This window comes from Nematolebias whitei, chromosome 14, assembly GCF_014905685.2.
Source record: "Nematolebias whitei isolate Nwh7 chromosome 14, NemWhi1, whole genome shotgun sequence".
In the NCBI taxonomy this organism is placed as follows: Eukaryota; Metazoa; Chordata; class Actinopteri; order Cyprinodontiformes; family Rivulidae; genus Nematolebias; species Nematolebias whitei.
Window position 1 is genome coordinate 29,929,785 of NC_056511.1, and position 12,548 is coordinate 29,942,332.

General features: G+C 43.6%; 1 protein-coding gene across 1 annotated transcript in view; it reads left to right on the plus strand.

Annotated features, from left to right (window-relative positions):
• Window positions 1-10,585, plus strand: part of shpk (sedoheptulokinase) — a 14,230-nt gene extending 3,645 nt beyond the window's left edge. Inside the window, exons 2-4 of the mRNA XM_037687655.1 lie at window positions 4,920-5,095; window positions 5,304-5,504; window positions 10,191-10,585. Of these exons, the coding sequence (XP_037543583.1) occupies window positions 4,920-5,095; window positions 5,304-5,504; window positions 10,191-10,585 (772 nt within the window). The remainder of the gene's footprint in view (window positions 1-4,919; window positions 5,096-5,303; window positions 5,505-10,190) is intronic.
• Window positions 10,586-12,548: the final 1,963 nt, after the last annotated feature.

Genomic DNA, 12,548 nt, shown 5'->3' on the forward strand with positions numbered 1-12,548 from the left:
AACACTTTTGCTTTCGCACAGAAAAACCTGGAAAAATCAGCTGAAGGACGCAAAGCGTACTACGACCAAAAGGCCTCTCACGAGGAACTCCAAGTGGGAGACAGGGTCTGGTACTACATGTTTGCACCCAAAACTGGGAGAAGAGAGTCCGGGACCGGAACTCTCGCCCGTAAGCTGATGCCCAGATGGACTGGACCCCATCTGATAATCGACAAAGTGTCTCCAATTATCTACCAGATAAAAATCAGTAAAGGCCAAAAAGAACCAACTGTTAAATGGGTACATCGAAACCAGGTTAAACAACACAAGGCGTGCAATATCTCCTCAGGAGACAAAGATCTCACAAAATCTGACCTCGTGGGAATAAGGGTCATCCAAGCAGAAGATAACTAATGGATAAGAAACTTAACCATAGTTTAAATTCACAGGACCTACCCTTGACCATTACGAAGCTAAGACCTATCTCTTTGTGTTTCCATAGGACAATGATGATACCACTACTGGTAATCTTCACCCTCTTGGGTGCCACCCAAGAAATCAAAGCCCTCGTAATAGCGGTAAATGAGTTAGCCCTTAAGGTTGAAGCGGATTACGCTGTCGCACACCTAATGGATAGGATTTTTGCTGACATGCTTAGAGATATCAGTTCGTCGGTAGATACACTAGCCACCGGTAGGATCCCACCGTATCTAGTCTCTCTACAGATGGTGAACGACATCCTCAGCTCCGCTACGCACGAAAAAGTTACGCAAACACAGGCACACCTGGCTTACACTCTCGGTAGCGCAATCCCAATCTACGTCAATCACAAAACATTTGAAATGGCGTTCATTATCAACCTACCGATAATTCCCTCAAACGGCATATATAGACTCAGGGACGTCGTAAATGTTGGCAATTGGCACGGCGAAAACCATGTTCAAATTGACACACCAAGGATGGTTGCGTACCACGACGACAACCCCTCAGTTTACCTAGCTCCAAACCTGCAGATGTGTGTTCTCACTTGGGAGATACACTATCTGTGCCCGAGCAAACCGTTTATGTGGAATAAAACCGCGGGCATATGCGGATTAACACCTATTCCGGAAAATTCTAAGTGCTCAACGACCGTAACGCCTCGACACCTGGCTAAAGATGCAAAAGCGGAAATAATTGGCTCTCGTTGGCTAGTGAACGCTCCTCAAAGAAAGGCGATCATAGCCTATGACCAACCCGGGGCAAATAGACCTTTGACGTTACCGGACAAAACGATGTGGATCAGTGTTCCCCAGGGAACAACCATACACATTGGTGATTTGACGCTCTATCACCTCGATCCGGAACGATGGGACGCGACTCTGGATGACTCAGAGTACCTGGGAAATATGTCTATAGACATAGATCCAGAGACTCTGGGAAGGATCCGTTTTGAAGGCACCCAAGTCGTCGACGTGAAACCAATAAACCGAGTTCTCAAGTCCCTCAGGTCCACAACTAAGAACCCGATCCAACCAATTACCTATGCGTGGTCAAGCGCGGACACATTAATCATAGCCCTGCTAATGACGATAACCCTCGTATTGTGTGGGATACTCGCATCCCTGTTCCGGGGCCAAACGTCACTCCGAGTCGACGTGGATCGCCATGCAGCGCACCTCGATATGATTATGCCTCGCGTAAGCGGGTCCGCAAAGAAGCCACTCACACGGGACAACGTGACTGAAACTGACAACCAGGGTGAGGAGAAGCAGTGAAACGATGTTTCTAGATGCTTAGTCACTACTCTTGTCGGTGTTGAAACGTTGTTTAGTTGATTTTGGTTGTTTCTGTGGTAAGAATGTATCTTGTGTGTAAGTTAAGTTAGAGACTAAGAGGCCTTTAACCATGCCAACATGAAGTTCATTCGCTAAATTGCAATCCTTGCGGAGTCAATGTATATTATTGTTACCTTAAGTACCATAATCTACATTGATCTCACATCGCTTAAGCCGAACCTACTCGAACAATTCTACTCAGGGGGGATAGCTAATTCTTTTTGATAAGTCTCGCCATAGACTTCCAAAACATTTATGGGGAAACCAAACACCCAATCTCAAGTCGTTCGTCTAAAAGACAACAGACATTTGAACCAAACTATATTTTGCCATGTAAAGCTAACTTAACCCAAGTTAGAAATGGAAAAGTAGTTTGGAACCCTTTTCTATAGGCTTAAACCCCTGTAGTTACCCCTTTTCAGCATGCTCCACCCCTTAACTGGTAGTTGTAGCTGTTCCCAACCATAATAGCTTACACACCAGGTGCATATAGTTTAAGGCCTTATGTAAAATCACCTTCATAAGCCCACCTTAAACCACATAATTGCATGACACATTTGAACCAGAACGACACAGGCTGGACGTCGCTGGAGACAACCTTCGCTGGAGGCGACCTGCAATCCTGACGTTGGTCTCCACTCTTCATCCAGTGGCCGCTTCTTCAGTTCAACCCAAGGGTACCCTTCTGTATGCTGATTAATCAACACTTCCAATCGTTGTGGATTTACCATTGTGGATTATATGACTTTTTCCAGTGGATTACAGACTCTGTTTTCAAGGGGTTAAAGCATTGCTACAATGGAATTATCGAGACGATATGGGATTATAATCAACACAATGGAATTACCAAGAACATTGTGGAATTACCTTGACTTTTGTTTTCCTTGCTGGATTACTTTTGACTTTTGTTTTCCTTGCTGGATTACTCTTGACTCTTGTTTCTTTGCTGGATTACGTCAAGCTTCAAGGACAATCGACGGCGTAAGTCCATAGTTGGAATTCATCCCCATGGACAGGTGATGATTTCCAAAGGGGGGACTGTAGTGGACTAGGCCCATGTCAAAAACTAAGTCTAAGGTCAAAAATCTTGACCTTAAGAACCTTGTGGGACAGGTACTGTCATTTCATTGATTTGAATCCAGAAATACAGGTTCACCCATCCTGAGACTTTCTCTCTTGAAGATTCAAGTGAAAAGAACACTCTCTGTTTTATTATCATTACTATTTTACAAATGTTGATAATCAAAGTGTCTTAGTTCAAACCATTTTAGATGTTGCAGTGAACTAATCAATTTTATTAACTGTGTAATGATTATTTTTCTCACGCAAAGTTAGAACTCATGTCAAAGCTGTTACAGAGTAATTATGCCTTTTCTGATTTCTGCTTTTGAATGAGCAAGTGTAAGTTGGTCCAAGGTTGGAGTCAAACGCAAAACAAGTTGTTGGCATGTTTTTAGAATCCTCTCAGACATAAATATAGAGGTTTTTGGCACCTGTTTCTGAAACGCGCCAAAACAAAACTCTCTCTGTCTGTGAGAACATTTCTGATCTTTTCATAACAATTCTTGCTGTCTTCTAACCTCCTACGTCACAAAACACACCCCGTCTGGTCGGTTCTGACCAATGGTAATACTCCCAAAAGTGAACCGGGAAACAGCTCTTTAAAATGTCAGTACTTCCTGGTTTACTCAGTTCTGGTTCTGGTAAGGTTCTGCTCGAGATCTGTAAACTACACAGTTCTGTTAGAAGTTCTGGAACAGTTCTGTTCAGTTCTGATGGAGACGGGATGATCCTGACATGACAACAGAGCTCTTCCGAGTTCCATGGGAATATAACACTTTCACTCGCCACTACTTCTGACGAGCTACAGCCATCCTAAGGAGACGCTGGACAGGTAGCGTTAACGGAACACCATATCTGCTGATTATCATCAGAAAGGTAATGGGTCAAGTTTCCTACCAAGCGTACCGAGGCGAGCTGGGTTTCTGATGGAGAGTGTCGGTTCTGGTGAACACTTACTTCCCTTCACACACCCTCTTACTCCCTCTTAACTTCTTTCATCTTTAAACTTTTCTCTCAAGTAGAAATTCTTCCAGATATTTTAGAAATGTCTGTGTAAAATGCTCACCCACATCCATGTGGGTAAAAGATCATAATTGTACAGTTTTCATAAATGTCTGTGGTGAAGCAACGGAAAAATCATGGCCGTATGATTTTTCCTGATTGATTGCTTATGTTGTTATTTTCATAATTTGCCAAATTAATGTAAATGTTTGATGTTAAATTTTGATTCTGTAAATAAATGACCGCATTCATTTTGATGGGTCAAACGTAAATGACGTCTCACGTTTGCATTTCCTTAAATTCAATGCACGTTTTATTCAGTCCAGAAAAATGAGGAATCCGCGTTAAATGATGAATATATCTGAGCATCTGTTCATCTACACACACACCTGCTCGAAAGCTACCGGTGCAGACGGTGTGCAGCTTATCCGTGTCTCCCACCTCGCTCTAAACTGTCGGTACAAGCGCAGCTTGGCTGTGTCTCTTAGTTCCAGAGTCCATGGAGCAAGAACAGAGTCAGATGATCAGAGACAGAGCATCAGAGAAATTAATCATTCCTGCAGGAACAGAGGAAGCTGAAACACCATAAGCTTCAGGGTCAGCTGAAGACACCTTGTCACAAGTTTTTGAAGTTATAGCTCATTTAAAGACAACATATATTTTGTTGTATGTTACATTTATGCTCAACAGATCTTAAGCTTTAATTTTAGAGTATTTACTGTAATTTCTGGACTATTGAGCGCACCCAAATATAAGCCGTGCCCACTAAATTTAAACACTAATAATAATTTTGTACATATCTAGGCTGCACTTGTGTATAAGCTGCAGGTGTCCATGTTGTAACATGAGACATTTGCACACAAAGATTTTAAAAACTTTTGATTAAAGACATATCGATAACGTACACAAATATGTACAGTAAATGTTTTTTTCTGAACAGTGCTAGTAACACAGCTGGTTAACATCTACAAGCTTGTAAAAAATATATATATTTTGTTTGTTTTTTTGCGGACTCCAGTTTGAGAATCACTGCTTTATCTAACTGTGTGTGTGTTGTAGTCTGAAGGCTGCCGGCTTCCCTTTGCGCTTGCTTCCTCGGTGTGTTCCGTCTGGGGGCCTGGCGGGTCGGACGTGTTCTGCCTGGCACAGTGTTCCTGCCGGTACGCCAGTAGCAGCCGCACTGGGAGACTTCCAGTGCTCCGTCTACTCCTGCATGAGTGCACCGACAGATGCAGGTGAAGCAGGAAGTCCTGGCATCACTTCCAGACCGGGCTTCCAGTTAATGCTGTCAGTGTATGAAATGTTTATTGACTGCCAGCTCAGACCGCTGATGTAACGATTTAATGATGGAACAGAGCTGATAAACAATAAGAAGCACTAAATTATAAAGTCTCTAAATCTAAACTCCTCAGCTGTTGAAGCTTATATCTTTTTATTCTCCAGTTCTTAACATCAGCACGTCAGCCCAGCTGACCCACTCCATGCCCGCTGACTTCACACCTCCAGATTCTCCTCATCTTGAGTCGTCCGTTTCTTACTTTCCCTACTTCGACTCCTCGTACTTGGCAGTGGCTGCGTCGCTCAATGGAGGGAATGTGCTCGCCACGTTTGCAGAGACGTTGAAGTCTTGGATGAGAGAGCTCGGTGTGTATTTAAAACTGTTTTTATCTGAACATCGGATAATAATTTGACTGTTATTCTTCTCCCGCAAATCTGGAAAACCCCATAAAACATCCGACTCTACCAGGAATATTGTCAGAGAGTCAGAGTCAGAGTTTCTTTATTGTCATTCGCACCTCATGTGGTACATGTGGTGGAGCGAAATTATGTACGCAGGGTCCCAGTTACATCCAACAATAAAATGTATAAGAAAAACAGTAATAAGATCTAAGATATGAACTAAGAAAAACATCAACTAAATATACACTAAGCACTCATAACATAAAACATTGAACATCAGCACAAACATGAACATGAGTCTGTGAGCAGATGTGCACGCATGAACACATCAACATTGAAACAGATCAGCAGCAACATGAAACAGATCAGCAGCAACATGATATGGTTTTTCACAGTGATTATTCTAGTTAGAGATTCATGAGTCTAACAGCCTCAGGGTAGAAGCTGTTCCTCAGTCTAGTGGTTCTACACTTAATGCTCCTTAACCTCCTTCCTGAGGGGAGTGGGGCAAAAAGTGTGTGTGCTGGGTGGGTGGGGTCCTTCATGATGCAGGTGGCCCTCTTCCTGCATCTGGAGGTGTAGATGTCTGTGATGGTGGGGAGACTGATTCCAACAGATTTCTGTGCAGCCTTCACCACTCTCTGCAAAGCTTTTCTTTCTGCAGCTGTGCAGCCTCCATGCCACACATTGATGCTCGAGCACAGGATGCTCTCCACTGCACACCTGTAGAAGGAGGTGAGGACTGAGCTTCCCAGACCAGCTCGCCTCAGCCGTCTGAGGAAGTAGAGTCTCTGATGAGCTTTCTTGATCAGGCTGGTGGTGTTGTTGCTCCAGCTGAGGTTGTCATTCATGTGTACACCCAAGTACTTGTAGCTGGAGACCACTTCCACCGCAGATCCTCTTATGTTCAGGGGGGTGTAGGTGTTTTTGTTCCTTCTGAAGTCCACAATCATCTCCTTTGTCTTCTTCACATTGATGTGAAGGTTATTCTCTCTGCACCAGCTCTCCAGGTGTTCCACCTCTTGCCTGTAGCTGGACTCATCATTGTTTGTGATGCATCCCACCACCGCTGTATCATCTGCAAACTTTACAATGTGACAGCCTGGATGGGTAGCTGCACAATCATATGTGAGCAGAGTAAACAGGAGGGGGCTCAACACACATCCCTGAGGAGAGCCAGTGCTGAGGGTTATGGTGGAGGAGGAGAGGTTGTGGATCCTCACTAACTGTGGTCTGTTTGTTAAAAAGTCTAGTACCCAGTTGCAGATGGAGGGGCTTAGTCCTAGTGTGGATAGTTTGTCCATCAGGGTTTGGGGGATCATGGTGTTGAAGGCGGATGTGAAGTCCACAAAGAGCATACGGACGTAAGAGTTTTTCTGCTCCAGGTGGTTGAGTGCAGTGTGGACCACAGAGGAGATTGCATCCTCTGTTGATCGGTTCTCACGGTATGCGTACTGATGAGGGTCCTCGTTGATGTTGATGGTTGTTTTGATGTGGGTCATGACCAGTTTTTCGAAGCATTTAGCGACTATCGGGGTGAGGGCCACTGGCCGATAGTCATTCAGACCAGTCACTGTAGAGCTTTTTGGGACTGGGATGATGGTGGCAGTCTTCAGGCAGGTGGGAACTGTCTCCAGGGTAAGTGAGGTGTTAAAGATGTCTGCCAGCACCTCACAGAGCTGATCAGCACATTCCTTCAACACTTTTCCGGGGATGTTGTCTGGGCCAGTTGCTTTGTGCGGATTAATCCTCCTGAAGGTACTCCTTACTTCTGCTGAGGTCACGCTGAGATGCTCTTCATCCGGTGGCGAGGTGAGTCTGGTGCTGGGTGGTCTGTTCGGGTCTTCAAAGCGTGCATAGAACTTGTTGAGGGCATCAGGCAGAGATGGGTCTTTGGGACATTGTTCGCTCCTTCCTTTATAATCTGTTATGCACTTAATGCCACTCCACATGCTCCGAGGGTCTTGTGAGATGAATTGACCCTCGATCCTCTTTGCATATGCGGCCTTGGCCCTCTTAATACCAGCAACCAGCTCTTTTCTTGTCCTACTCAGCTCCTCTGAGTTTCCAGACCTGAAGGCAGTGTTCCTGGCTTCCAGCAGGGTACGCACCTCTGCATTCAGCCAAGGTTTTCTGTTTGGGTAGCTTTTAACATTTCTGATAGTGGAGACTGTGTCAGTACATGTACTAATGTAACCCAGTACTGAGGATGTGTATTGGTCAAGATCAAGCGAACCTCCATTTTCAGCAGCTTCTCTGAAAACCTGCCAGTCTGTTCGATCAAAACAATCTCTCAGTATGGGGCCACTGTCCTGGCTCCAACATTTAACTTTCTTTTGTACCGGTCTGGAGCGTCTCAGCGGGGGCATGTAAGCAGGAGCCAGGAAGATTGAGATGTGGTCTGACAGTCCTAGGTGGGGGCGGGGTTCGGCTTTGTATGCATCTTTTACGTTCGTGTAAACACGGTCATATTGTGCTTTGACTTTTAGTTGCAGCACATCGATCAGTGTAGATAAAAACACAAAAAAATGCTAAAAGTATTCACATACAAAATGAAGTGAATCTGGCAAAACAAATGTAAAAACCCAGCTCTCTTTAGAGCAGATGTGCTTTACAGAACAAACATAATTTAGAGTTTAAAGGGTTCAACGGTTTTCTTTTTTCCTCCCATCTCTTTTGTGCCTGCTGTGCTTGTGCAGCGAAAACAGCTGCAATTTGACTCAAAAATGGCACAAATTGCTTACACCTGCTGAATTTGACAGATGTGTTCGCGCTGGCAAACAACTCATGCCATTTACTTTATGAATCTGACACCGAGCAGAATGTGGGCGCATGTGATGTGCAGAATATGTCACAAAAACCAGATCGCAGCACATTTTTAGTAAATCCACTTTAGAGTTTTTCACGATTACCTTGTTTGTTTTTTCTTAGATTTGACACTCAGAGCCACTGTAATACAAACATCATCCAAAATGGCTCCTGATAGACTGATTCACTTAATCTCTCAGCAACAAGTCTTTTATAATTAATTATGTATAAGCACTTAAATATTTAGAACACATATATTTATGATGGTCTTTCAATTGTGAGTCCAGTTTTACCATCATCAAGATTTTGAACTGGACTTCTTACGCAGGGCTTATTCTGAGCTGGACCCTGCCGGAACAGGATCTGGGAAGGCTCTTATTTTGACAGGGTGCATTCCGGTAACTGTTTGCTTGGATCTGATAACTTTCAGGCTTACTAATAATAAAGTTATGAACAAAGATTACTGCCTGGAACAATTAAAACCTATATTGGATATGTAAACTAAAAAATAATTACATAAACACTAATTTTAAACATAACAGCCACTTACGAGCTTCCTAATGTCACACAAGAGCTGCTCCTTCAAGTAAGCATTTCCGCTTCTACCCTTAAAAAATCTCTGCCCCTAAAAGTTCAGTCATGGGCGATTCAGTTATAAACACAAAACATAATTATACAACACAACTAAATTGCACATCAGTTTAAGTGAGTCATTAATAAAATTTTGATTGTTTATTAAAAATATGAGAGAAATGTTTGGCAGGTATTCATGTTACGTAGGCTATGTCACGTTTCAAAACAAAGGCGCCAGTTTGTCAAAATAACAGCGATCAAAATGTCAACAAGACAGTCCAATTTACTTTTATTAAAAAAAAAGTAAATGGACTGTACTTATATAGCGCTTTTCTATCTTATTTCATGATACTCAAAGCACTTTACACTACATTTACCCATCCACACAGCACTCTACTAGATCTCTACAAAGCTAATTGAACAAATCATTCTAATGAGACTAATCAGGGCTTTAGATCACATTCATACACCGATGGGACACACATCAGAGGCTATGAGGGGTTCAGTGTCTTGCCCAGGGACACTTCGGCATGTGACTGCTGGTTGATTCGAAACCCCATCTCTTGCATTGGAGGACGACTTCTCTAACCACTCAGCCACAGCCGCCCCAGTCTTCTCATTGAACAACTAAACAATCGAGAATTGAAGCACATGAAGGCAGTGGCAGTGGAGATAGTACTGGTGCAGGTGCGAGTGGTGTGGGCGAGTGCCGAGCTAACCAGGCTGTCGTACCCGGGCAGGAACCCACAGCCAGCCTCCATGAGCAGACGGAGGAGGAGCAAGAGTCAGGCTCAGAACCTTCAAGTGAGGGATGCCCAACAATCTGGACAACTGCCCAGTTCAAGGCCAAGCAGACCTACTATTCATGGCTTGTAATGGAAAAATCAGGTTTGGGTCAACTGGGTGGGGGGTGATGTTGTGTGCTTGTGAGAAGTGGCGCATGTTCTATTCACACAAGGAGAGCTGTTGATTAGGCTACTTTTTGTTGCTCTCTAAAACACACCAGAATGCAGGAAATGACATCTACTTTAATAAAAAATGTCTGCGGGAGGACACCCAGAGACACACACACCCATCTGCTCCGGCATAGTTTGGTTTACAAATTGAGCACTGCTCTTATATATTGATTAGTATCTGCAAACAATCCAGATCAATCTGCAGCTGAGAAACATTCCAGGAATTAAAACAGCTGATACTTAATGCAGGAATAATTTATGACCGTTACTCTGAGTGAAATGTTTTTTGTATTTTCTTCCTTGGTTCTTCCAGGTGTGGAGCTGACAGACTCGTGTTTGTATGAGAAATTGATCACCTGCGCCCTGAAGCAGGAAACCAGTGACCTGAGGGTGAGTCCCACCATCTTGGGGGAGAGGCATGCCCCTCTGAGCCTGGGTCAGGTGACCAACATCTCCACCTCCAATCTCTCCCTGGGTCACATGTTCAGGGCGCTCTGCTGTGGCGTCCTGACAAACATCTCCTCCATGATGCCCGCTGAGCGTCTGCAGCAGGCGGGGGTCCTCAGGATCGTGGGAAGCGGGAGCGCCCTTGCTCGCAATCAGGTGCTCCGGCAGGAAGTGGAGAAGGTGTTCCCTCTGCAGGTGGTGTACGGACAGAACGCAGACTCTGCAGCCGGCGTGGCCATGGTTGTCTACGACAGGCTTTGAACAAGAGTTTTATCGACCTGGAGGATCCCTGTTTGTTTGTTTACAGAATTAACTGAGATTTTTTCACAAATCTGAAAACAATTTGTTAAATTAATTTTTTTTGCTGTAAAGATGAACAGATTTTGCCTAATGAAGCAGACGCTGTGATTTCCAGGAGAAACCTCTGAAAGGTTTTGCCAGAAAATCTTTCAATTCATTAAAAAAAGAGCAAGAACATTCATCAGAATGAGAGCAAATCTCAAGACCTAAAAACATATTTTCTGATTGTACTCCACATTTTCTTGCCTTGTTAACAAATAACTGCAACGTGTTCATGTTGATTTTTGTACAAAATAAAACTTGAAGCGAGCCACAGGTGTTACTGTGAGCTGCTGCTCAGGTTTTGACTGAAACAATTTTTTAACAGAAAGTTCTCGTTCTCTGCTTCCTGATCAATAAACTAATTTAACTCTCTTGTTTTCATTACTTTCACCTTGAAAGAGAAGAGATGAAAGAGTAAACTGTATTTCCTGCTTCTAGTTCAGACTGCATCACTGTTTCCTTTTCTTTATGTTAGGTTGTTAAAAATATATATTATTATTTATTAAAACTAAGTCAGACTTCCTGCTCTCCAGCCTGAATCAGTTTTGAATTTTAATTTTCATATCTAAAGACAAGTTCACAAAAACCACATTCCCCCACAACAACAACAAAGACAAAATGGAAAAACTGTGAATAAAATTATAAGTCCACCCTGACTGCTTCCAGAAGATTTTAGAGGTTCAGTATCAGCCAGGAGCTGCTGATCAAATGTATTGATTATCTGATCATTCAACCTTTATTTATACAGGTTAGTCTCACTGAGCCACTCATTTACAAGAGAGACCTGATTTAAACAAAGAGTGATGATGACAACAACAGATAATCATAAAAGAAGGTATATAAATTGAAAAAAAATAATGGAAGAAATGAAATTTAAAAAATTAAACAAAAATGGCTAGATTATAAGGCGGTGTAGAAAACTAAAAACAGGAACATGTTTGCATTGGTTCTTGCCAGGAACAGCAGATGTTTAAAGCCACTTAGAGGTCAAGGTCGAGAGCTTCAGACCTTTTTGCAAGATATTCCAGGAAACAGGAGCGGAGTAGGAGAAGGTCCTTTTGTCTAGTTCAGTCCTCACTGAAGGAACACTGCAGGTAATAATGTCCTGAGAGCGCACGTTGTAGCTGCACTCACGCAGAGACATGTTAGAGGAGATGTATGACGGGAGCAGACCAAGAAGTGATTTAAAGATGAAAACGTACCAGTGGGAGAATCTGTATGAAGTTAATGATTACCAGTTAACCAGTGAATACAGGGCGCCTCAAAATGGTGGGTACGGTAGTTACAGCCAGTTTGGAGCAGTGGGAAAACGTTGGTTACGTACTGTAACCCCAGATTCTATGAATATAGGCGTAGCCCTTTAAGGCTGTCGCTGATGGGTTTATCCCGTTATGCGCAAGCATCATACTGAAAAAATTAGTCCACGCCCACCTGCTGTGTGGGCCCCACCCGATCCGTATAAGTTACATTAAGAGCGGGTAATAGGCTCCCAAATAGCTTATTTTTTCTTCAGCTATTCAGGAGCCAGTGAGGCCCGACGCTTAAAGGGCTACGCCTATATTCATAGAATCTGGGGTTACAGTACGTAACCAACGTTCTATGTCATATAGGCTTCGCCCTTTAAGGCTGTCGCTGATGGGTTAAGGGCGAAGCGGATGTGGTCCTCGCCTCACTGGGTCCATTCGAACACAGTAAGAAGCGGAAGCTTGCCCAAAAAAACGTCTTGTCACTCAGCTCCCCGTGTGCATAACTACGCATCGCGTAATTATGTGCCATGCACAGACGCATGTTGTGTAACTATGCGTTCTGACAAAACATGAACGCCCCGGAAAAACTTTCAACGGGGAGAGGATGTTGAAAGATGGGGGGGGGGGGGGGGGGG